Genomic DNA, 27,174 nt, shown 5'->3' with positions numbered 1-27,174 from the left:
GCAAAAACATTTCACAGCTGCTGACATATATCAACTTATGTCTAATGAGCTATTGTAGCAATTGCATTTTTGACAGGGTTTTGAGAAATTTGAATTCACTCCAAGCCTGGAGTAGCTGCTTAGCTAAAACATTGTCACACTTCGCATTAAAAAAGGAATAATTTAAAAAAAAAGGGGTAGCTGCTCTCACCAGAGACTCAAAAATTGGGCAAGATTTGTTTATTTATTTTCTCATTTTAAACAAAACTGTAAGAATTCATTATCCCCCAGAACCCATTTGCTGTTCATTAGCAGGCAACAAACTGAAATGCTTTTCAGTCATTTCAACAAAATCAATTATAATGACAGTGAGAATTGTTTAAAATTACTATAAAAATTTCTGTGGATAACTTCACAAAAATAGGTAGAATTCAATAAAGTATAAATAACATTTGGGTTCATAGAAGATACTGATTTCACACAGTTAAACTCTCTGTGCCATAACATTGGAACAACTATAAAAATCCTCTGACAAACAACTCCAATTATCTCAAAAATTCTCAGGATTTCCTTGCCAAGATATTTTTAGTGATCTTTATTCAACCTTCTCACTTTGATACACACAGAGTAACTACACCACCCTCTCAGTGCACCCAGATGGCCAAACCTATTCCTCTTCTCCCATTACACTGATAGGAACAGCTGAAAACAACTCAACTTCAATATGAAAAAAGCCCCTGTAAGATAGAAACATTTTTGCCTTCTCTACTTTCCTTTTAAATTCTCTCAAAACCTCTCCAGGGGTTCTCTCAAAACCTCTCCAGGGATCAATATCTCCAGCCAGTTAAACAAATAAAAACAAGCTTTACATAGGCCTCTAGGATTATTTCTTTAATCACCAGAGCAAAAAGAAGAAAAAATGTTGATTTAACCATTTCCTTTTTTCTTTTGCAAAAATAGCCTCAGGTTGAAAGTGGAAAAAGCATCTCTACTATGATATTTGAGGCATTCAGGCCCTGTTGTGTAGGGTTTTCTCATCTCCCCCCACCCTGAGTGTGAGCCAGAAGCCCAATGATACGAGCTCAGTGAGTTGTGCAAATCTGACAGGGGTTATACAAGGAAAGCCTTTAGGCAGTGTCATCAAATCCTGCACCCGCTGTTTTCCCAAGAGGGAAGAGACACAGAACATTGCTATCTTCCTTCAATTTACTCAGATTTTGAAAGACTTATGCTTAATCTAGACCAAGACTGTATCAAGAGACAAATATTTAACTGTTAGGTAAGAGATCCTTCCCGTTGTTAGATAGGTTATCAGAAATAAGCAGGGTGTGGGGCCGGTTCTGCAGTGTTCTCTGCAGGGCTCAGGTGGGTACTTGGCCAGCAGGTTTCCCACCACCTTTGCAGAGGAACCTATTCTGTGAGGATTTTGAGGTGCCTGAAGCTCATTAACTGGGCTTGGGTGAGCAGGATCTCCTGTGTGTGACCCACAGCCTCTACAGTAACTCCTACACCTCACACATGCCCTGTACCTGAAGCCAGGATCATGGTCTTCTCATTTTCCATCTAGAATGGATGGAGAAGGCCACCATGGATTCAAGGACACAGCCATGCTATGGCAAAGTCCTTCCACAGAAATAAAAATTTCATTTTTGTGCATGTGTGTGGGGGAAATCACCCTCACTTTCCACATCTTTTGTAAGTGTTTATTTATCTGCTTTTATTTAAATAACTCTTTTCTTTGGGAAGCAGCAGTGAAGCCTGTTCCTCCAGCCAGGCTGTTCTCCAGTTATGATTTCCAGACAGACAGCCCATTAGGTGAATATAAGGAAAAGTTCCCAGAGCCTTCCTGAGCTCAGAGTTTAGGCAGGAGCTTGTCCTCCACCAGGCAATGTCACCACAGACCCCACCACAGGATTATTCCCATCCACTGGGGACAGGGGGCAAAGAAGCCCTTCCCCAGAAAGGATTATGCTCAGTGCCAGGTTCTAACCTTAGGTGGAAGCAGGATTTGCTGGTAAGGCAGTGAGTATGAAAAGCTGTCAACTCTTGCACTACAAAAAGCTCATTATTTTTACAGCTATTACTTTAAAAGCTGTAGCAAATGCTTGCCTACATGTTTCAGTTATTTCTAAGCCAAGCAATCACACTGCCTAAAGTGCATTTAGGACAGAAATTACTGACTAAAGAAGCTTTTCTAACCCTACCTGCTTTTCAGTCAATACCTGTTAGCAGCCTCAGTATGCCTCAATTTGGCATATTTATAAGGTGGCCTTAATCAGAAATTCTCAAGGCAGCCACACACTGTTGGATGCACATTCCCAAGTTTTTCCAGCTATGGAGGTATGGAATATGTTCCTGTGTCCTCCTGGGACAAGGACACCAAAGTCTGCTCCATGGCCTGCCAGTTGTTGCTGCTCTGACCAAGCTAAGGGGCCCCAGCTGTAAAGTAACTCTACAAAACTATTACAATGTGGTTCCTGTGCATCAGCCAGACCTGCAAGTGTTATTGAAGCCCTGAATACATGCATCAGAATGGTGCAAACAATCTAGAAATATGGATGATCATGAAGTGTGAAAACCACGTAACTGGTTTTACAAGCAATGTAGGTTGTAATGTGGCAGCGAGTTCTGGTGGAAAATCTCCATTAGCCAGCATATCAGCATGGGCATTCCAGTGTTAAAAACACTGACTAGAGATCCCAGGCATGGGAAATTTGGGTTAGATGTTAGAAAAAAGTTTTTCATGGAAAGAGTGATAAAGTTCTGGAATGGTTCTGCCCAGGGAGGTGGTGGAGTCATCATCCTTGGACGTGTTTAACAAAGCCTGGATGTGGCACTGGGTGCCAGGGTTTAGTTGAGTTGGTCTTAGGGCATGGGTTGTACTCAATGATCTTAAAGGTCTCTTCCAACCTGGTCGTTCTATAAATTCTGTGATTTAGGATGGGACAAGTGTAAAGAGTTTTTCCCTAATTACCATTATGGTAATTGTAACAAGGGTGGCACTTGGTGCCATGGTTTAGTTGATGTGGTGTTCAGGCATGGGTTGTGCTCAATGATCCTAAAGGTCTGAAAGGTCTCTTTCAACCTAGTCATTCTGGGAATTCTGTGATTTAGGATGGGACAGGTATAAAGTGTTTCTGCATAATTACCATTGCAGTAATTATAACGAGGGTCAGAACACGCATCCATAAGTATTTCACACACACACATCCACCTGTATTTTAAACATAAAGTTAAACCCAAATTTTTCCACCAAGATTCATCTGAAACACAACTTTAAGGAACTTCATAATTAAGCCAAGCACACAGGAAGGGGAAGAAAGTCTTTTATCTTGCATCCTAGGGCACACTTACGATCCACAGGGATCTGCTTCTGCCGTTGTGTGTCGCGGGCCACGCTGCCGCCGCTGTCACTGGAGGTGCTGCTCTGGCGGCTGATGGCGGCCGGTGCCTTGGGCACGGGCACTGGGATGGGAGCTGGGGCACTGGGGGGCAGGGGGACGGGCACGGGGACGGGCACGGGCACGGGGACAGGAGCGGGCGTGGGCGGAGGTGAGGGCGTGGCGGGGGCCGGCTCCGGCTGCTTCGCGACATAGTCCGTCCTCTGCTTCTGCAGGAGGCACAAGGGATCAGTCAGGAAACAACATTTGGGCAACACGTCAGGCAAACCCAGATTTCCCACCAAATGGTGCCTTTTATTCCACTAAGGCATCTCACTTGTCACGTATCATTCCAAACTTTGCCAAAAGTTGATCTGACATCAAAGTTTGGCATCGGTTTCTGTTGTTTTGTGAAGGTCCCTGGGATGAGGTGAGAGATGAGAATTTGATTCTGTGTTCTCAGAAGGCTGATTTATTATATTATGATATTATATTAAAAGAAAATTATATACTAAATTATATACTATACACTAAAACTATACTACTAAAAGATACATCAGAAGGCTAGAAAAGAATGATAATGAAAACCCGTGACTGACTCAGAAAGTCTGACACAGCATGACCATGATTGGCCATTAATCAAAAACAATTCACATGTTTGGATACACAATCTCCAGACCACATTCCAGAGGAGCAAAACATGGAGAAGCTGAGGCTTCTCATCTTCCCAGGAGAAGAAATCCTGGCGAAGGGATTTTTCATAAAATATCACAATAACAAGTTTCTCTGCTGGACAGAAGACTCACAGCAAGGAAATCCTCTGAAACATGTTTCCTTCTTTCAAGGAGATGAATTCTATCAATGAGATTGTTTTTAAATCTCAAACTTCTGTTAACTGGTACTTTTTAAAAGCTTTTAAAACTTTTGACTTATTGAACTTCATCAGTGTAAAAATTCATATTTTAGAGATGTTATTTAAAAAAAACCTGAACAATGAACACGTCCAGCCACACCTAAACTGAAATGATATTTTAATTTATAAATGTCACTGAGGGTAGCATAATGCATTGTTTTTTGAACTACAGACAGCATTTAACAGGTTCCTGCTCCTCCTATCCATTAATCTCTGCCTTTTCAGCTATTGACATGATCACTACAAGCCACCTCAAGGCAATAATCTGATTTAAAAATAAGCCCCACACTGCACAATTCTTGGAACAGGGCTGTCATTTCTCTCTCCCCCACTTCATGCACGTTCTATCAACATGTTAGCTATCATACTGCTAATAACTAACTAGCAGGTGTCTCAAGAATAACTTGGGAAGTTATTTCTTCTTTGCCTTTAGAAGGGGACCAGTTACATAAGAACACCTGTATTTTTCCCAGAGCAATCATAAAGACAGACAAATCCATAAGCCATCTATGCTACCCCTTTCTCTCAGGCAGTTCAAACTCCGTATCTCACTGCTTAACGATGTTCCCTCTCTACAATTTTGGACTAACACAGCTTGAATGTTCAATATTAAAGTTTGTTTGCTCAATAGAGATGCCTCATCTTGTAGTCATGAGAATCTGCTTACTTTGGTATGAAGAGAGATGAATGCATTCCCCAAATTCATTGCTCCTTCCTGAAATACCTTTCCCTATTCCCTTGGAGGCAGAGGGTTTTACAGCAGATCAAGCAGGGAAATATTTGTAGAAGCCATAAGTTGGAATTTGAGCAGCAGAGATCAGTGTCCTGACAACAATCAAACTTTCCTTAAATGTCAGCAAGTGCCCTTGTACAGGAATCCCCAGCTCAGTGAAGTCCAGCTGATGGACAAGGATTTATCAGTGAGTGTAAACCATTTCAGCAATACTGATTTACACCAGCAGAAAATTTATCCCTTTGGCTTATCTGGCCAATCAATTAAGCCCGAGAAAGAAGCCTTACTTCCCTTGGATGATTTTTCACCTAAACCATAATAGTCAGCTAATAAATCAAACATATATCCCTGCAAAACATCTCTGGTTAAAGTCTTTTGTTTGTTCATTTGTTTCTATCTCAGCATTTAGTTGCTCAAAGGCCTCCATCTTAACTGCTTTGTGCAATGTGGGGAGATTTAAAAAAAATCGTGATTGACTTTTCTGTATTTTACTGCTTCAATGTTAAGAAAATGAATGCTTCTTTAATTGTCAATTGACAAGGAAAGTGAAATGCATAATATAAAATTGAACAATTTATGAAACTTGCCCTTTGGTGGAGAGAGAGTGCCCCACTAGGAGTATAGCAAATACACCATCATTTATTATATATAGATGTACTGTGATAGATTCAAAAACCTTATCAAAGAATTTATACATTTCACAGCGACTAAAAGATTCCAATGATAATTCATATCCTTTTATCTTGTTGACAGATTCCAGTTATTAGACTGTTATCTCCAAAATGTACATTTTCATGTGTGTTTTGACCTTCTTAAAAAAACACAAAGAAAAAGTAAACCTTTTTCATGATAGAGAGGATTTGTTACAAGCCAAGATATCCACTGCACACTGCCGCAATCATAACCCAGAAAAAGAGAGAGCTAAAAACTCCATGTAACTTTCAATGAGTGCTACTGGAGGAGCTGCAAAAACATGTTGTACTGCAATCATCAGCCTCATCAAAACAACTTGCTGCAGTGAAAACAAAAATTAATCTGGAAGCGTCACTCAAACTCTAAATTTACAAATGCAACCGCATTAAAATACACTTTGCATTTTGCTAAACAGTGCCCAAAAACCAATTATGCATTTGAATCCCATTTAATGCTTCTTTTTTTAACTCCAGATCTTTTGAGGACATCCACACATTCACCCCATCACTTCTATTCAGTGCTATAAAAAGAAGCATGCACTATGGAATTTGGTGACTAAATAGTCCAAGAGGGGAAATTTCAAGATTCAATATCAGAAGAGTAATTCAGTTACCTCTGAAAGCTCTCCCAGTAATTGCTGTGAGGAAAATGGAGTAAATCACATCAAATAGTATTGTTAGAAAGGTAAAAAGTAACTGTCTCACACATCACTCCTGAAATTTCATACACATTAGCAATTTAAACCAAAGGAACATTAGTCTTAGTAATTACCTCTTCTTAATCACTAGGAAACTAATAGTTGTTCTAATATTCTATTTTGAATAGGGAACAGAGTGCTGGCTACAAAACATACACATGTGAGGCCATATATGCAATCAGCTCTTTTAAGAGCACGTACACAGACAGAAACAGGCTTAATAGAAAAAAAAAGCCAAGGAAAATAGTGCCAAAGGATTAAAGATTGTCAAGTGAATGTAAAGAACTCTTGTAACTGGAGAAAAATAAGATTTAAGTCACAGCAGGTATTAAAAAAGCGCTTCATTTTTTAGCTCAAGAAATGTTGTCTAGCTCAGCAAATGAGATGAAGGTGTCGCTCACAGAAGGGTTTGGGTTGGGAGGGATCTGATGGCTCCATCTAATTCCAACGCCCTGCCATGGACAGGAACAATTTCCACTATCCCAGCTTGCTCCAACACCCATCAAATAATTCCAGGGATGGGGCATCCACAGCTTCTCTGGGCACCCTGTGCCAGGGCCTCAGCACCCTCACAGTAAAGAACTTCTTCCCAATATCCAATCCACACCTGTCCTTGTTAAAATTAAAGCCATTATCCTCTGTTTTGTCACTCCATGTAAAAGTCCCTCTTCAGCTCTCTTGCTGGCCCCCTTTAGGTACTGTCAGGCCTTTGGAAAGTTGAGCTGAATGATCCCAACTCTCTCAGCCTTTCCTTACAGGAAGGTGTTTCACCCCTCTGATCACCTCAATTCACGTAAATTGGAACAAATTTAAACTGTTTGGAATGGTGATGGTACACACACACTCATTAAAAATCTGGATATATCATGAAAGCTTACTGGGAATAAATTTTGTTTTCTTATTTCTTGCCAGAAAAAAATCTTTGTTTTTACAGAAAAAACATTAAGTCCCAAAGCTGTTTTCAACACGCTGCAGGCTGCATCTGGTGAAAAAACCAAGATTCGGTGTGATTCAATCTATTTTTAAGGGAAGCAAAATAATAAGTTTGAGTAAAAATGCTAATGGTTTCAACCCTAATTCTTGATCAGTGTAAAAGAGTGGGAACAATATATTTTCAAGTATATTTTGGCATTAAAAAAAGGGAATATACTTATCAAATTATGGGAAAAACAGACAAAGAGGCATTGGAAACAACAAAACCAGTGGGAAATGTTCTCATTAAGTTAACACAGACACAGAGCTCTCAGTTTACTCTCTTTCTGAAGGTTTCAGTGCCACATTCCTGTTTGCACAGTGACACCAGCCCACCACGAGGGCTGCAGAGCATTCAGCCTCAGCTTTGTCAACAGCTCTGAGGTTTGGATCCTGTCCTGGGGCTGCACTGAAGGGACAAGAGAGAACCAAACACTCATCTGCAGCCAAAAGGGCCAGTGAGCCACCCAAGACTGGGAGAGGAAATTTCAAGCAGGGTCGTTTGCCAGAGTTTACTGCGGTGGATTCAGCTATTGTGCAAACAGCTGCCCACTAAAATGCCATTAAAATCCCTAAGCTGTTCTTTGAAGGGTATACCACATTTGTGATTTTAGTGAATTGACAGGAAATATAGACAGAATTTACTTATTCAAATTGTTATTAGCTAGGATTTGTCCCCATTTCAAAAGAAAAAAAAGGGAAAAAAAGAAAAAAAAAGAAGGAAAAAGAAAAAAGAAAATCTGCACCTTATTAAACATTTACTCTCTGCCTAAAGGATTTTGTACACATCACTGATAATATAACTGTCTCACCTCCAAAAGGGTGTCAGGAGATTAATTAACACACCCACCAAGATACACAATTCTATCCTAATTATGTTCTACAAACTTCATTTTCAAGAGTGTTAAAACAAAGTTAATAAAATGCACAGAAAACAGGCAATACTGTGACGAATTATTTCATAGGTTCACCAGCAACGCTTTTACAAAATAAGAAATCTGAATGCTTGGGAAAGTCTTTATGTTCATATATAATAGGATAGTGAAATACCAGTGCTGGCTCACAATAAAATTAACAAATTAAATGAGCAACACTGCAGAAAACAATAATTAACAATAGCATAAAATAGAAGAATTCAGCAAAATGCTGTCCTAAAAGTACAAGAGTACCAAACAAGCAAAAATACTTTTTCCTGGAACTAATTCAACTGACCAGAAGACAAACACTGTTACAGCCTCTGACTTACAATGATAATTAAATAACTCGGGTATTGCTGGCAATGTCCTGCAACTATCACCTCAGTGCTCTCAAGTGACTTTTTGGGACCTGGATCCTGAAAGCAACTGAGTGAAAAATCAGGATTTAAAGTAATGTGTGGCCTTAGATATCACCAGGCAGGGGGACAGAGTGAGAGCTAAAAAAACCTTTGCAGCTCTGAGAATAATTGTGATAATGAGGTATCCATCTCTCAGAGAAGGGGTGTCTGTAGCACAATCAAGTGAAAAAATCCTCTTTTTAAATGGAATCCTTAATTCCTCCTAACAATCTATGAACACCCTTTGGAGAGCAGTGCACTGAAGGTTATTAGTCTGTAAAGGAAGACTCTGCCTTTGTTTATAACACTTATCTGCAGCTGGCCACAGCAGCCAGGCCACTGGGCAAGTGACTTTTTAAAAGCTGAATATGACCCGGGAGAGCAGCAAAAGCTGCACAGCACCAGGTACTGCTGCTGTGCAGGGTCTGGCAAAAGTGCTGATAGGAACCACCTTGATTTCCTGCTCTTCCTACAAGTTCTCCTGTCTGACTTTGGGCAAGGCATTGATTTATTTAATTATTAAATCAGTTCTCTCTGAAAAACAGCAGCAATGCCTCATAGTGCTGTTGTGAAAATAAATGGAGTTATGCAAACACTTCCCAAGTGAACCGTGTGTCCAGCACAGGAAAACAGACAAATGAGAGTGCTCAGGAGTGCTAAAATTATAATAATCACCACCAAGTTTAAACAGCATTACTGACGTGTCTTGGTAAAGACTTCATTTATCCTGTGCAATTCATTACATTCATAAATAATTTCACAGTAGTTCAAGCTCACATTTGAATATGATCAAGCTGTAGGATAACCTGTCAGAGGGCAAAGTAACAAACTTATCTTAAACAGTGTTCCCTGACCCTAATTTTCATAGGCCCATGGAGAATGCTCTATGGAAATGGTTATTTTATTTTATGCCATGTCTTGTCATTATTTCAAACAGAAAACTTCAAACCCTGCAGTGCATTACAGAAGAATAATGTGAGAATCTCTACTCAAAACTTTACTCAGCCTGCTCAGGACTTGGTGGCAAATTCCAAACACACAAAATAACATGCACAGGAAGAAAAAGAACCAAGCCAGATCTTTAAATCAGGATTTGAAAAGCACTCTGATGCATGCTTCACTTCACAGACAGGCAAATCCACAACCAATGCAGAATGAGCCAAGATGTTACAGGCAAACAATTTGGGATGGGAAGCTCAGAAATGGTCTGATTCAAGCCCACCAAGGTCAAGGCAGGTCTACTACATTATTTTGCAAAACTCTGTGGCATTTCTTGGTTTTCGGTCATCAGCTGGAAGGTGCAGACACAACAATTAAGATTAGATTAAATTATTAAGCATCAAGCTTCAACAGAAGTTTGGTTTAAAATTCTGGTTTAGAGGCAGGCCTGGAATTCCTGCTTAATTTAAACTTGTTTGCCTAAACTTTCAAGATCATTAGAAAAGAAAAAGAGGAAAGAAAGAGGTCTTGGAAAATAGAACAACTTCTTTTAGCAGCCTCTAACCCCCTTAAAATTTTGTCTAAAAATACATATTACAACTTTATCCTATATATCCTTACTTGGGCGGATAATTGTGCTGATGTAAGAATTTTTTAAAGTAATTCTCTCTAATTCTGTTCAACATATAAAAGAAATAACAACAACAACAGTATTAGTTCCACACCACTACATGAAAGAAAGAAAATTAAAATGAGGTCAGGATAATAGAGTGCTATTGATGCACAGACATAGTAATTGAAAAATACCTGTTTTGTGAATTCAAAAGCAAATATATTTCCTTTTTATAACTCCAAAATTACAAAAATTAAATAAATTCAAAACTGGGATAGAGACACACAAAGACAGAAAATAAAAAGAAAAGCTGGAGCTCACTCTTCTAGGAAAAACAAAGATGACCCTACCTTAAATAATTCAAACTCCTTCTTTGGCATCAACAGCTATCAATTCACAAAGGGTATTTGCAATTAAAATAAATGCATACATATCCACTAGGACTGAAGTTACCACCTCTAAGCAAATAAGCAGGTAAAAAAAAAAAAAAACCCTGAGATAAAACATTTTTGCAGTATCTCTATCAACACACATGAAATACACACATCACTGTTGGAACCCTGGATGCTGAGAATTTTAAACTTTCTGTGCTGACAGACAGAGTCCCCCAGAGAGCACTGCATTTAACCTGAGGCTGTGGAGAAAGATTCCAAAATTGATATCACTGGAATTATGGGTGTGGAATTTGAATAGAAGTGTGTGATATCACAGGGTGGAAAACTCAGAGTTTAAGGGTTTAGAACGCAGCAATATATATAAAGCAAGATGGAGGTTCTAGGGTGGAGGCTGCTCCTTCTTCTTCACCTTCCTATTTTCCTTCTTCTCCATGGATTTGGGTGGTTTTGTGTAATTGGATAAAAAAGTCCATGTTGCAGTAAGGCGTGGTTGGTTATTGGGTTAAAAGTGAAAATAATTTAGGTGGCATTTCTTAATTGGACAGTTTATCCCTAAAAGGCCTTGTAGAGAGAGAGAGGTGGGGTTCCATTTTTAGTTTGTTAAAGTGCTGTAGATAGATAGGAACTAGATCTAGATAAGAACTAATAAACATCTGAATCCAAACAAGAAATTCCATCTCACACATTTAATCCCAACCCTGGCAAAAAAAGAAGCAAAGACTCCCCACACCACCTTCAGCCCCTCCAATAAATGCAGATGTTTTGTGCACACAGTGACATTGGAGGTTTTGCCCCAGCATGGACAGTACCTGGATGGTGCGGGTGTAGGCAGGCTCTGGCCACCCCTGGCTGCCTTCTGTGTTCCTCAGAGGGTCCAAAATGTTGTTTGGCACAAAGCCTGTGCTGCCACTTTTGTTCTGAACCTTCCACCACTGCTTTCTGTCATCCAGGATCTGAAATAATTTGGTGAATTAATTACATATCTTTTCTGACTTTCCTCCTGCCTGTGCTTAGGCTGTGAATCATTTCAAAACAAAACCACGGCTTTGCCAGGTTCTGTGTCTGCCAACAGATCTTGCATAGATGTGTCCCTGAGAAACCCCTGTACCTTCCCTGATTCCCACCATCATGATTCCCACCTACATGATTCTACTGCACTTTTCAAAATGGGGCTCTCAAGAAAGAATATATAAGTGTGGAATGGAGTTCTGTAAAACTCAGGAATGTGCTGGATCAGACAGTGGAACAAAACACAAATAGTTGCACAGAGATGCTGCCATCTCCACAACCCACATGCTGTTGACAAAAGGAATAAATAATTACTAATAATCCAAGTAAAGGCAGCTCTGGGGGAGCACAAATTTGGAGACACAACACTTCTTAGTAAACAGGGGATGGGAGCAGGATGGCCTGGAGCAGTCAGAAGTCTGCCTGCCTGCCCCAAGCTCTCACACTCAGCATTTTCTCTCTTTATTGCTCCTTCCCTGCCAAATGTATCTCACTTTTCTGGTGCCACATCCTCTTGGAAAGTACAGTCCTTCACTATGCTCTGTGTGTACACAGATAGTTATTTAAACACCACTTAATATTTAAAAGCAACACTGGAGAAGGTGGAAGGAACACACAAATGTATTTCCAGCACGGATCTCTACAGCACCCCTTCCTAAGTCAGCAAAATTATTGCAAAACAAATTAACAACTTTCCGTACTGAGGCAGACAGGTCAAACACATTGAAGCAAACATTAAGGAAAGCCACACTGTCCATAGAAAAGGTACCCTCAGCTTTGAGTAGCACCAGAAATTTGTGTGCTGTCTTTGCAAACAAAATTACCTCCACAATCTCTTCTTTCATGACAGAAAGCTCACTGTTGTTTCTTGCCACAAATTCGTACTTGCATTTGGCATATTTCTTGCTCTGTGCTTTATTGTGTGCTTCATAGTTTCTGCAAAGCAAAGATCAGGCTATTGTTCAGTGAGACAGTCAAGCAACTAAAAACACAAAATGCCCTCTTTGAATAACCTGCAAAACATTTTTTAAAACAAAAACCTCTCAGCCATAATGTGATGCTGTTGCTATCTATTCATAATGCACTGATTTAAGTGCCAAAAAAAAAGTACAAATAAACAAAATAAAGAGGTGGCTGAAATACACAGACCTCAAGAACTGCTAATCTTTATTAGCTCACTGCTTGCAAGATGTATGATAACAACCTAGATTAGCAGGTGCTATTGTTTCAAAATAAACATGTACTCTATATTTAGTTTGTTTTCCTACAGAAGGTTAAACAGCCATTTTCTATATAAATGAATGACTATACCTAGGTTATAATTGATAGCTTGGGCTTTGTATGAAATTGTCTTTCTAGTGTTCATCACAGATTGTTTCAAATGCATAATAGATGAATAAATTGTTGCCATAAATACTAATGGAGTTAAATCTAAAAAATGTTCACCTATTGTAGATCACTTTTCTTAAATGACCATAAGATGCCAACAACTTTAACAACTTCCATTTACTTTATCAATTAAGAATGAGAAATAACTTCTTACACACAGGACTCGTAGAACAAGGCACATCACAGTAAGCTCTGTATCTCTCTTTCCATAAGGAAAACCTATCCAGAGTGCCTATGGTTATGGAGCTACTGCTTTCTTTGACATAACACTTTTCAAATGAGAAGTCCCCAGCCCACTCCAAACAGGTCCAGAAACCCCCCCCCCAGTAACTTTTTACATTTGCACACTTTGTACACTTGCACAGTCCAGTAACTTTATACACTTGCTGCAAATTACACCAACAATATAAACCCATACTGCACAGTAAAGAAATAAAACAAACAAAAAAGCCCCACATGAATAGACAAATAAATAAATAAATAAATAAATAAATCCAAACAGCCAATTAAAACATGAAGCAATGCATGGCTTGAAATGCTGGGTACAAGGTCACAGCCCAGGGATGTGGGCATGGGTGTTGTTTGCTGCTGCTGCTGTGTAACTCTGGGTTCCAGGTGTGCCTGAGCAATCCAGCAGCTACCTGGCTACTGCATGGCTGTGGAGAACTGTCTCACTTGACTTGAAGAGCAGAACCAAGGAAAATCATACTTAGATTGAAAGATTATTTTCAAAAGAAAGAGAAAACATTCAGAGTATTTAAGGAGAGAGTGAAAAGCAGGGGATGACCCCCAGCCTGCAGAATAGCTTTTATGAGGCTGAACAATGTGTAATACCAATTTTTCCTGCTACCCCCCCTAAAATTAATATAATTTTGATTTTCTTTTTCAGAGATGTGACTAATGCAGCTCTGGCAGTACTTTTACTTACAGGCAGCCTTTACAAAATCATTACAATATTCTACAATATTCTATTCTATTAGTGTCTTCATATTTTGTCCATACCTAACTATCCTGATTACTTCAAAAATGTAACTCAGGAAGAATTTTTAAAAATGTCCACATTTTAGTTGTACTGGACTCAGCAACATGCCCAGGACATGGGCCAGATAATGGCTGAATGCTTCTGAAGAGAGCCTAATTCTTCAAGCCCAGCATAATGAGCCAGTTTACTCTGGGCACAAATATTCTGATCACTCCCCTCCATCATCCTCCTCTTTGTTTCTCACTGCCTAGCAGATATACCACAATTTCAGGCCTCAGCTCTTCACACCCATTTCTCTTTACTGCCACAAAGGAGGCTTGGATAACTCTTTCTGTTCCAGACACCCTGATATCATCAACAGCTCAATGCAGTAAGACTTTCTCTAAAACTGGAGTGGAGGCAAGAACCTTTGCATGGAATATTATTACTCTGGAAGGGCAAATCAGGTCTTACCCCATTACAGGTAAGAGAAAAGAATTTAGAGTGCAGAATCATCTAGATTTCAAAATAAATGGTCCCGAGACAAGATTGCAAAAGGCAATCAAGTTTAAGAAAACAATTAAGAGATTACTACTCTGCTGCTGTTGCCATGAAGAATAAATCCAAAGTTCAGAGAAATTCAGAGAAATTGATTGTGTCTTCAACCTGCACAACACTGCATACCATATGGGAATTGGCTTGCATGCAGATTAAAAAATGGATCTTTTAGCACATAGCTCAAAACTAGGGCTTCTGAAAGGGTTTAATCAAAAGAGTTGTATATATATTTTGAGGTGATACATACATACATACATACATACATTTAACCAGCAAGTTGATCCCCAAAATTTAGCTTAAACAGCTTCCATGGCTCATAAAACAAAATATTTTTCATATAGTATATATGAAATATGGTTTGGTACAGGAGAACAATTCCAATGCTTCTTTACTGATGTGCCTTCACAATTTGTGCTGGTATAAATTCTCCCCAGAGGCAAGGCCAAGGATCACTGCATATCATCTTGTCAAGTTATTCTGTTTTAGGATAAAATGAAGGGGGTGAAAGAGGATGTGCAAAAAGACACTGTTTGCTATGCAAACATTTCAGAATATTTTCTGTAAGATTTGAAAAGAGGATGGAAGAGACAAGGTGTCATTGTTCTGAAAGTGGGTATTTATACACCAGCCCAGAAAACAAAAAGCAGGAGATGATGGAACACTAAGTGAGCAGCTAAGAAAATCAAACAATCAGTCAAACCAAGGACAGGTGAATCTCAGAGCAGACTTGTCATTCTTTGTAATTCTGAAAAGATCAAAGAATGTATTTAAACGTGAAACAAATCAGAACTAAAATTTGAACCGAAGTGGGTGGATTCTGTGCTTACAATTTGGTTGGAACTCCACTGTATCATTTTTGACAAAAGCAGTGGTTTAACATCACAGAAAACCAGGATATCTCATAGAAATCATACAAAAAGAGTACAAAGGACACACTTTAGGTAAGGAAAAGCACTGCTAAACAGAATCCCTTCCCCAGCAGACCCAACGCCACGACCAGAGGCGGTCACAGACCCCGCCACCCCAAGAGCCAAGAAGTGGGGACAGTTTTCCACAGCACCACGGGGCAGGGTTACCTATCTACATGTCGGCTAACAGTTTGCTTAAAGGCAGCCACAGCTGCCCCCGGGTCCAGCAGAGGCCCTCTCTTGTACATCGTGTTACTGAATGCATACCCATCCGCCGGGGGGTAGTCGGGAACGCCGGGAGGCTGCAAGACACAAAGGGAACAAAAAGAGGATGGATTAGTGCCATCCTCCCCTGAGCTCCATCCAGCCCCACCAGGGGCCCTGCCAGCATTCCCCCATGTCACCATCAGATTTTCTGAAAAATCCTCTTTGCCCAGGATTTTCTCCTGGGAAGCTTAGAAGCCTCAGAGAAAAATGAAAACAATATTGTCTCATTTGCTTCTCCTATGTCTGGCTGCTTTGGGATGTGGTTTGGACATTCTTTACCAACTGGTCATTGTTTGAGTGGTTTCATGTGAATTGTTTTAACTTAATTGCCAATCATGGTCAGGCTGTGTCAGGACTCTGGAAGGAGTCACAAGTTTTTCATTATCATTCTTGTTAAGCTTCTGTCTGTATCCTTTCTCTATTCTTTAGTATAGTTTAGTATAGCATAATGTAATGTAATGTAATGTAATGTAATGTAATATAATATAATATAATATAATAATATCATATATATCATATCATATATTAGCCTTCTAAGAACATGGAGTCAGATTCAATCATTTCCTCCTTCATCCTGGGGACCCAGCAAATACCACACCCCCATCCTCAGGTGCTCACGGTTCTGCCATGAAAAGTTAATAACTTCTGCGTTTCAAGTTGGTAAACGTGGAGATCAAAAGGATGAGAATAAAAGAATTTCTACCCCGAGTCTGCATTAATATTGTAGTGGATGCTCTGGAGAAGAACAGATCTCTGGAGCAAGGGCTGTGTCATCTCTCAGCTGTCACCACAGCAACACAACTTATAAACAATGGCTGAGCTGCTTTAAAATACCCTGCACAGAAAAACTGCTCTGAACTTATGTTCTGGACGTACAACTCAAGCCACAGAGCTCTAGGCCAGCCAACAGTAAGTGTGTGGATAAATGAAGGAAAATCATCACTCTATTGCAAGACCTCATTCATGTCACACCCTCACTGAATATGGCTATAGTCCATGCAAAAATGCAAAAAATGAGTAATAGTTAATATCATTATGGATTTTAATTAGGGAAAATAATCATACTTTATCACAAGCACATATGTGATGTGATACACATTTCTGCAGTAACTTACCTCACTGGATAGTCTTTTCATCTCTTGCTTCCTCTGTTGCTCTGCCACGTTTGCCACAGACTCAGCCAAATGGTTGAGATCCTGCTCCTTTGGAGCTCCCATGAAGTTCAGCAAAGGAGGCTCCCAACCATTCCTGAAACGGGGCACATACGGGGGGATGAAATGGTCTTTCGGCCATTCAGTTCTGTGGGAAAAGCAAATCAGAAATCTGTGTCAAGGGCCACACAAATGCTGGTTTAATAAGGTCCAATTTATAGAAATTGAAGTGCTTCAGAATTTTTATTAGCATAGAAGAGAGGCTGGGATTGCAGTAGAGGCAGAATCATGCTAGAACAGGGAGGATCAGCAGAACACATTTATTTACCTCAGCTATCCTCCCTGCAGTGCCCTGCACTTTGCTGCTTCTGTAAGGACACATCAGTGCTAAAACACAGCAAACTTCTGCCTTACAGCAAAGATGGGTAGTAGAAGAATCAATCAAAACAAATCTAGGACTTTTTTTAATGGTGAGACATGGGGGGAAATATTGCAATGCTCTATTTGTGTGGAAGCACCAACAGAAGACTGCAGAGAAACAGCAGGCTTTGCAAGAACATGTGAAAGCTGGTATGAAGCATGGAAGCCTAGGGGGTCTAGCTACACCAAAACCAAAAAAAAACAAACAATAGATTTACAGATATAAACCCTACATGCTCCAAGACACAAGAACTATCATCACATCGGCTGTTTTATGGTCCAGATTGATCTTTATAAAATACTGTACTACTTTTCAGAGTTCCACTAGCATTCTCTTTTGTAATACTAAGCACCTAAATTAAAGCTTTTCTGCTCTGCCTTTGCATTACACATAACACTCTGTCCCACAATATAAAGTTAACACTCTGTCCCACAATATAAACTGCTGTGTCTTCAGAGTAAAGCAGAAACAGGAATGTACATTGCAATCTTTTAACAGGCTCGTTGCTGACACTGCCCAAAATCAAGGGATGAATGTGCCAGTCACATGAGCAGTCAGCATTTCCCAGCCTGTTAGGGCTGGTCAGTAATCCCTGATTTTATCATTCCCCTCTCCTGCTACATCCCACCCCAGGGTACCTCTGGATACTGAAATCAATCTGACCATCAATTTTAATCTACACAAATCAGCCAACTACATTTTAATTGCTTCATTCTTCACTACCAAAGACCAGCCATTTCTCTTTCCATTTCCCTTTTTTCAGGATGGACTAAACAAATGGAGTAGTTCCCAAGACAAGGAGCCCGTTGCTTTCCCAGTGATCCATTTTCCCTTCACGGGGCTCCAATGCTATGAGGCCATTTCCACTCCTCCCATGCAGCCTTCCTTACACTCTACAGCTTTGAATCAACCAAATAATTAATAAAATAATTAATAAAAACAAAATCCATCTGGTAGACATTTGTGTTCCAATTTGAAATTCAAAAGCAAGGATGAAAAGACACAAGAAACATTTCCAGCCTAAGTAATTGCCTACTTCATCATCATCAAATGTACTTATGTACCACAGATTACAGAGTCAAAATGAACTATGTTAATTTAAGTTTCTTCTTTTGCATGTTCAATTCACCAAATTTCAAACTACAGGATAACTTTCAACCCAACAAATAAGAAGTTAACTTCTATTTCTTCAAATAAAGAAGTTAACTTTCAACTGAGATAAATCATAACAGTGAATCCATTAAATGCAATGCATAAGGTATGCATATGTGGCACAGTTCAGTCAATAAATATTTTTTTATAATTACAAACATTTTTATAGCATTATGATGCATTTCAAGAACTAAAGACATTTCAAATTTTTACCTTTTAATAATTTATGGAAATTGAAAACAGACATTTGTAGTTATTGTTTAATATTTTGTCACTCTTTATTGCATGTTCAAATTGTTTTTTAATGAAGTCCAGATAGATGGGCTGGAAAAATAATGGTGAAAATAACTGGAAAGGGACAGTTCAGAAAAAGATACTCAAGAAGGTTATGTCAAGAGGTTCTGGATACCACTGACCAAAAAAAAAAAAAATAAAATTCTCTCTGCATTTTGTCTCTCCTTGAGATCCAAAATCCCAGTGAAGCTAAAGAGTTCCTTTCCAAAACCCTCAACGAACAGCTCTCAAGAGTCCAAATCCTAACAAAGTTATATTGAATTTATTAGGGGCTGGATAACCTGGTTAAGTCCATGTCGATAAACTTTCAGAGAAAATTTAGAGAAAATAAAAAAAAAATTAGAAAAAAATTCTAAAAAAAATTCTAAAAAAAAATCTAAAAAATTTAGAAAAAAATTAGAAAAAATCTGAAGATTCTCTAAAACCTGAGTGTTTTTTCTCACCTGGCTTTGGTCCATGAGTCCCCCAGGGACATCCACAGCTGTCCCTCCTCGCTGGTGACGGTGTACCTCAGGAAGTCTATGGTGTCTTTTGTCAGCAGGGGGCTGAGCACTGTGCTGGCAAGCTCTGGCCCTCCTGTTGTCTGCACCACCTAAATCCAAGGATTAAAATAATGCCAGGAACACACACGTTGTCAATAAGGAGGTGACTGTGAATTTGTGTTACCTACAGTGCTGCTAGGAAACTGTCATTACTCATAAAAACATCCCCCAGAAGTAAAAACCTCTCTGAGAATCTAACAGTGTTTCTTGATGTCACATAAATTAAATAAATTATTTATTGCTGGAGAGCTGTTGTTCTGGTCACCAACCATTTTTTGTTCAGACCCACTCTGGATAATGTTATCTTTGCTTTACTTATCAAAGCCTCACATATTTCCATTAAATATGCTTCTAACTCTCCTCCTGCATTATGTAGAAAGCCTAAATTTTTTATTGCTAGTTAAAAATTGTAATGACAAAGTGTAACACAAGGCTAAAGATTAATTAAATAAATACATCTAATAGAAAGGAAAAGATGCAGAAAAGGATATAAATTATTTCCTAAAGAAAACCTCATCCTGAGATAGAAATATTTCTCCTTCTTGTCCAAGGACACAACATTTCAATCTTGTTATCATTGAAAAGTTTACAGTGCATATAAATACAAGAGTTCTGAAGGGAAACACTTAGAAAACTGTAAAACCTTACCATATGTAGTGGGGTAAAGAGAAAATGGACCAGATCAGCTGCACTAGGATTCTGGATATGGAACTTCAACTTGGCCTGTAAGAATCAAAGAAATAGTACATTTTAAGAAGCATTTACCTGTTAAGACAATAAATACTTCACATAAGAATGGCCATGGTACTCCTAAGCCCAGTGCTTGGCCTCCAACAAGTGTAAGTGCTCATCCATCCCATTGCTCTTGAGTCCATGCATATTTTAGCACCTATTGTGCAAAAAGTACAACTAAATTGTCCTTCTCCATTCACTTTTTCTAGCAATGTTCATAACCATTTACAGACTCATTACATTATTCCTGAATCTGGTCTTTTCCAAGCTGAAGTAATTCCTTCAAGCATTCTTGTCCACCCTGGACCTTCTTCAATTATGCTATACTGCCAAATATATCAGGCCAGGTAACATAATGGCATATTGTTAATGTTCTGTTGTCTATTTTTCCCTGATGCCTTTTATCATTTGCTTGGCTGAACACACTGAACACAGATGTCTGTCTCTCAGGAATCTCTGTTAAATCAACATTTTGCTCTGATTTATTTTATATATGAGATTTTTTTCCTTGCCAGTCCATGACTATTACATCTATTAATAGTGAATTTCATCTACCACTTTATTGTTATAATAAAATCTTTCTATGAAAAACCTCTGAGATCATCAAATCCAACCTTTGACCAAACACCATCATTAAAAAAATATTCTAAAACCCCCATACCATAAAAATTCACTGATAAAACTTCTCGTAGAATTTCTTTTATCTACTAATCACCCATTGGCTTTGTGGGCTCCAGAAATAAGAAGACCAAATGTGCTTTAAAGAGCTGTAGTAGTTTCTATTGCATCTTGCCATCTGTTCTCAAACTGCTTTTGGCTGCCCTTATTCTGCTTTTACATCCAACTGTCCCTCCAAATGAAGAAAGGAGGAGGATGTGTTTTTGCTTCTAATAACTTCCTAAACATTATTCCTCAGCCATAACAACCCAGTCCCTCTCTATCTAGAGATCTTTGACAGATGGCAGGCATTTCCAGAAGCTTCCAGCATGAGGTTTTAAAATAATTTCCATTCTACTTGAAGATTTTATTCTTCTAGCTACTCCTTTTCTTTTTAAACCAGATTCTTCATTTTATACAGTTCTCCTTGCCGGACATAAAGCACAAATTTCAGGCTTTTGTTGCTCCTGCAAATGCAGACGCTGAAGTAAAGAATTGTTAAAGCGTTGTTAAAGCATTGTCACAGCACAACTGCTCAAAAGCAACACCAGAACCAAGTCCCAGGTTGCTGAGCACCAAAACAAGAGCTGTGACTTCTTCTGCATAGAAGAGAAAGATTCAAAGATGCACAGATTTTTCTTGAGTAAAAAAAATAAACTTAAATGCAGAATGTAGCAAAAAGAATGGAAAAAAACCCTGGACATTATATCTTTTACTGAGAAGGATGAGCATGTTCCAGGATACTCATCCTCCCCCAAACCAGCAATTCCTTAAGGTCAGAACCACAACACTTGATGTAGCTTTTATTTTTTTAAGGATATTTTTAACATGTCCAAATATTTCCTACAGCCCTGCAATCAGAATTCATTCCCCAGGAGGAAGAAAGGAGCTGATTTGAGTCAGTGAATTCAAGAGCAGCTTTCCCCCCTGGCACAGCAATGGGAAGGGACAGGCTGTGTCTGACAGCAAATGCTGTGAGGGTGTCCCATGTGCTGAGGAAACTCCCACATGCAGAAGAGGAGATGCCAGCAGAAGGCTCTTGAATTATCATCTCTGCTTATTGAGAACCTCTAAAGAGACAAATTTGTTGGATGGAACATTCTGAGGCCACAAGGTCCAGGGTAATGATGGCAACCAGCACAGCTAGTCTGATGGGCATGGCTGAGTAAAATCAAATTAAGGCCACAGCTGGTGATGCTGGCAGACACACAAGAGAGCTGTGAGGCCCCACAGACCTCCCCAGGAATCCCTGCGTGACTCAAAATCAAATTTCCCAAGTCAAAGGCTTTAAAGAACCAGGAAAGGGAGAAACACCATGATGCCGAACACCAAAAATGCTCATCAATTCAATGTGTAGATAAGCTGAGCAGCAGCATCCCAAAGCTCAGAGGCCAAGCTAGCCCACAGGTGGCCAGCCCTGGTCTAACCTCACATCCCAGACTGGCTGATATCACTTACCAGGAGATTGAAGCCATGCTTGAACTTTTGGAAGCAGTCAACAAATTCATCTGGAGGTGGTGGCTTTGCACGGAGAGTAAGAACACCCTCTGATGAAAAAAAGATTTTTATACGCCCATTCATATGTCTATAGCTTCCATAAACATTCCAGATATAGCAAACAACAAAATAATAAATTTGCCATCTTAGAGAATTTTGTAAATATAGAACCAAGGCAGGAGCATTTCTGTGGTCACATCTCTAATTAGCCATTCCCCAATGATTTCAAGCAATTAATTTTCATAGATTTCCCTCTAAGCTTCTCCTGCACAGGAACTTTTGTGCTCAAATTGAGAGAAAATTGCCAAACTGATTAAGAAAAACCACAGAAAAAGACATTTCCTAGCTCCTTCAATGATCCTGAGAGAAACAGAACTGTGCGCAGTACAAACTCTTACCTCCAGGTCCTTTCTTTTTACTTTTTTTAGTTTTCTTCCTCTTTGAAAGTTCAGCAAATGCTTCAGCAGCTTTTTGCAGTTTGGTAACAAAATACTCTATGTCATCCAAAATATGGTTCAGAATTTGCTGTGGGAGAAAAGAAAAGTAAAATTAAAATTTACATAATCTATAGCAGAAATACTCCAGGAATTGAAATGTCCAGACTCCCAGACACCAACAGCTTCCTTAGAACAAAATCCATGCTGGAACATTCCATATTTAGATTCTTTGTGCTTTTAAATTTTTAAATACAGTTCTTAAATACCTGTAAAGTACTTTAAATTTTAATTTTTTTTTAAATTAGTAGGCCCGCTGGAAGTTTTTTAATTATGTGTAACAAGATAGTTCAGCTCAGACTGCAATTACACAATTTACTTCCACATTACATTTTTGCTGAGACCACATGAAAAAAAATTGAAATTATTTGAATGGGCAGCATTTTCATAAAGAGTATAACTTCATAATCTCTATAACTTCATAATCTCCTTTTGTACTGAGTATTAAACTATTTGGTGAAGCTCTCTATAAATTAAGCTGTTTGCGGAGAAGTGCTCTTTGAAGAATTGATTTCAAAGAGTAACTGGAGAAGAATGAATGAAGCCCAGGGGAAAACACAAAGACACCAATCCATCAGGTCCCAACAAGCTTTTCTCAGGACCCTCTGGTGTTGCTGAGGACAACAGCAGAGTGGAGAAGTAGAAAGTTACAAATGACAGATGGGGCAATATTTGATCCAGCATATACCATAGAACATGCCCAATATTGTTGCTTATATGCATGAATGCTTTAAGTTGTAAATAAAAAGTGTCCACCTGTCTTCAGAAATGACCCATGTTCATTTTCCAGGTGTTACACATATCCAAGTCCTGCTAAATTGATGGAATTTTTTATCCTTACATAGTTTGCTGAAGTCAGTCTACTTAAAAAATTATCATTTATACTTCCATCTCTTCACAGCAGAAAAATTGTAATCAACATTCAGTTTATTTTTCTTTCCTTTTAAAAAAGAATCTTAAGGAAAGAAACTGCCACCTGTTCATTTTAGATCTACCCCAACAAGCAGAAGCTGCTTGGAAAGCTTTTCTCCGTAACTGAATTTCCCATGTGGAGAAAAGTTTCCCCACAAAGCAGAGCTGCAAAATCTCACAGGCATGAAGCAGCACCATTTGTAGCTCCTCACTTACAACATCTCTGTCAATCCTGGCTGCTATCATCTCTGCTGTTTCTTCCTGCTCGTGGTATTGTCTGTGCTTTTCATCTGCAAAGAGGGGAGAACAGAATAAGACATGCATAAATGTGGGGTTAGTTATATTAGTATATAACAATTTCTATATAGTTTAGGCTTTGAATTACACTACTTTAAAAAAAAGAGGGACAAGACTCTGCCATTGCCTTTGCAAGGACTTCACACAAGCTGAAAATTTTGTACCCTAATGCCTGATCATGTCCAGGCTCACAAAAAAAGCTCTGTATCTGCTTTCAGTCTACTTAACTGCATAAATGAAGTTAACTGCAGGAATATTTTAAATTTAAAAAAAATTAATTCAAAGTGGCAGATTATAAATACAATACCATTAGGAATCATCCCGTTTTGCAAAATATGCTGAATGCTGCTCCAGTAGAAGCAAGCAAGAAAGAGTGCAGTGGCTTTGAAAACAATTCTAATGTAAAAAGTTATTAGCAAAAAGGGATGCCAGAAAAAAAAAAAGAGTGGTGTGATAGAAGTGGTATTTCCAAATAACAGTGCCCAGAGTCAGTGACTCTTTTTGAAAATAACAGGGGTGAATTATTTAAGGAATTATAAGTTTTGCATTTTTAACTCACACCAAGTACTGCACTGCATTTGTGAGCAGGCAGGATTTCAGTAAATACATTTTAGAAAAGATCCACCTGAACGGAACAAAAGGAAGTGCAGGGACTCAGATCCACAACTGCTCCAACAAGACACCAAACTAATAAAACTTTTCTGATGTGAGACCTCAAGCAGAAGAACAAGACAACCTTTACTCAAAACAGATGTATGTAGGTACATAGATTAAATAATTCTTAACATTTCAGATTTCCCTGCACATTTGTAGTTGTTTTCTTTGCATAGTTGTGTACTTTGTTAAGTGATATAATTTAATAAAACAAAAATTATAAGGAATCCAAGGTCTTTTAATGGTACAGTCTTAATATCTATTGTTAAAAGAACCCAAGCAAACAAACTAAAAAAGGCTTCATCTTAAGCTTTTTGATCTGTTTTATAGAAGGAACTTTATTCTTTCTAAAGAACTTTTATTTTAAAGAAATTTGATAGAAATGTTTTTATATCCCTTAGGGACATAGAACAAAATACTCTAGGTCTTTTAGAGTATTTTACATCCCTTAGGGATGTAAAAAAAAAACACAAACAACCATCAAACAGAAATATCCCAACCCATTAAGGAATGTTAAAATTACAGCATTTCCTAGTTAAGGCTTTAAAAAAAAAACCAAAAACCAAAAACCAGAACAAACTAATTAGCCAAAGGAGCCATTATAAAGATAAATGCAATATAAATAAATAATTATGATCTCAAGTCCTTTTCTCCATTATTATAATTTTTAATTGTCCAAAATACCTGGCCCTACTACTGAGGATAGCATCATTAGATTACTGCCTTACTGTTACCACATTCACTAAGAAGCCCAGGTCAAAATCTGGAACCCTCACTCAGCACAAGCAAAAACAGCTCTGAACAGGGATCCAGAAAATGGGTAAATGCAAGGAAATGACAGATCAGATCATGACAGATCTTTGTCCCCAGATCAGGCAGCAGTGGCTTGGGGCATCTCAAACTCCGCTGGGAAAATCTGCTCGCAGCGAGGGCAGAGGGCTGACCTTGCCCAACCACTTCTGCCATCGTGAGCGTGGCCTTTCCAAACTCCTTCTGTTGCTAGCAAGCACCATAAACACCCACTGCAGGCCCCTTTGTGCGCGGCACAGCCCCAGGAATACTCACAGTCCCCCTGCTCCGAGGCCCACGCCGACCACGCTGCCACGCGGCTCCGCACGTCCACCTGCGTGATGGTCCCGGGGGGCACGGGGGCAGGGGCCCGGGGCGGCGGGGGGATGGCACTGTCAGCTTTGGAGATCATCCTAGGGGACAGGAGAGAGCCCACGAGTGACACTGGAAGGGTAAAAGTTCTGTGCTCCAGTGCTAGGTCAGAGGAAATGAGGAGGCCTCACAAGGACTGCGCACCACGCGATGGGCTTGCCAAGTAAGCAGCCAGAGGTGTAAATGTGTTAAACTCCAGACCGTGATGTGCAAATATGTTAAACACAGCACAAAACCACTTCACCAGGGAGTGAGCAAATCTTTGTCACCTGGGAAGTCCCCAAGCAGTGCCAAAGAACACGAGGAGACCAGCCAGCTCTCACAGATAAATTCAGGGCCTTGGCATTATTGGGTGGCATTTTTACCACTGCAGTTGTAAGGGTGGGACTTGTCTTTTGTATGAGAGGAAATTGGAAGGTTTGGAGCTGCCTTTCAGCCATCACAAATCAAGTATCTGGTCCCCTAAGTCTGGCCAATTGTCAACCACCTTTTGCTCAATACCCTGCCAACAAAACCAAGTTCACTGGCTGATTTGTTTTCTAACAGGGGCCTGTTCATCCTCTCTCAATACAAACATATCAATATCATGGATTGCACTACCTGCAATTTTCCAGTTCTTAGTGTAGTTTTAAATGCTGTAAGAAAAGAGGACTTTGTATTCATTCTGCAGTCTGTTGATACCAGCAGACAAAAAAACTCACAGTAGCTCCTGTCATGTATATCCTCCATTCCTTTCCCAGAGCTCTATTTAAAAACTAGTTCTTCACCTTAAATTCACCTTTTATAAACCCAGCTCGTTCACAGCATTCAACAACAAGACCACAAAACATCAAATGCTGTTTGGTCTTTGAACAGCTAATAGTAGTAGTAGTAGCAGTACTAGTACTAGTAGTAATAATAATAGTAATATAATAACAATAATAATGATGATAATAAATGATCATAATAAATAATAATAAATAATAATTTTTAAAGTTTAAATTTGAATAAATAAATACATAAATTTCTTTTGCCTTTCCTTCCTCCAGTCCCCTTTCATTCATCAACAACCTTGCAGCACCTCTGTGATGCCTCAGAGGCTCAGTGAGGCAGGAGGGTCCCTCCCTCCCTGTGACCCAAACCCTGCAGGCACATGAGCCAACAAGGAGGAGCCAGCACTCAGCTGCCACCCACGTTTGACCTCTGGGCCTCACAGCCCTCAGAGATTGATATCTCAGATTATTTGTCCCAACAGATGTACTGACCTACATTCTTTTCCCAATTAAATCTCATTAGTTTCCCAGCACGTCCAATGCGTTTGAGTCCCTCTGGATTGCCTCTCAGTGCTTCTACCTGGTTTGCAATAGTGCCAAAAATAGTAAAGTCTATTTATTTAATTTTAAACCTGCAAACAGAGTTAGACACAATTCAGGGTCTCTTTTGTTTTCCTAGGAGTGCCCCTTGCTATAGGAAATATTTGTAAGTTGCACATCAGAATTTAACAGGTATCC

The 27,174-nt window shown here is 39.2% G+C and overlaps 1 protein-coding gene across 3 annotated transcripts in view; it reads right to left on the bottom strand.

Annotated features, from left to right (window-relative positions):
- The window catches only part of EPS8 (epidermal growth factor receptor pathway substrate 8), a 124,879-nt gene that overhangs the window by 5,205 nt on the left and 92,500 nt on the right, over window positions 1-27,174 (bottom strand). For 2 of the 3 annotated variants that reach the window (XM_058806093.1, XM_058806094.1), the window contains exons 9-19: window positions 25,589-25,725; window positions 23,789-23,862; window positions 22,565-22,691; window positions 22,128-22,216; window positions 19,929-20,003; window positions 19,182-19,330; window positions 16,836-17,019; window positions 15,622-15,755; window positions 12,462-12,573; window positions 11,439-11,582; window positions 3,334-3,589 (exon numbers count right to left, since the gene is read on the bottom strand). In XM_058806093.1, the coding sequence (XP_058662076.1) occupies window positions 3,334-3,589; window positions 11,439-11,582; window positions 12,462-12,573; window positions 15,622-15,755; window positions 16,836-17,019; window positions 19,182-19,330; window positions 19,929-20,003; window positions 22,128-22,216; window positions 22,565-22,691; window positions 23,789-23,862; window positions 25,589-25,725 (1,481 nt within the window). The remainder of the gene's footprint in view (window positions 1-3,333; window positions 3,590-11,438; window positions 11,583-12,461; window positions 12,574-15,621; window positions 15,756-16,835; window positions 17,020-19,181; window positions 19,331-19,928; window positions 20,004-22,127; window positions 22,217-22,564; window positions 22,692-23,788; window positions 23,863-25,588; window positions 25,726-27,174) is intronic. The other variant, XM_058806095.1, reaches the window with a different exon arrangement.

The sequence above is a fragment of the Ammospiza caudacuta genome, chromosome 5, assembly GCF_027887145.1.
Source record: "Ammospiza caudacuta isolate bAmmCau1 chromosome 5, bAmmCau1.pri, whole genome shotgun sequence".
Taxonomy (NCBI): domain Eukaryota; kingdom Metazoa; phylum Chordata; class Aves; order Passeriformes; family Passerellidae; genus Ammospiza; species Ammospiza caudacuta.
The sequence above is the reverse complement of the archived record's forward strand: the minus strand, read 5'-3'. Positions and strand labels throughout refer to the sequence as shown.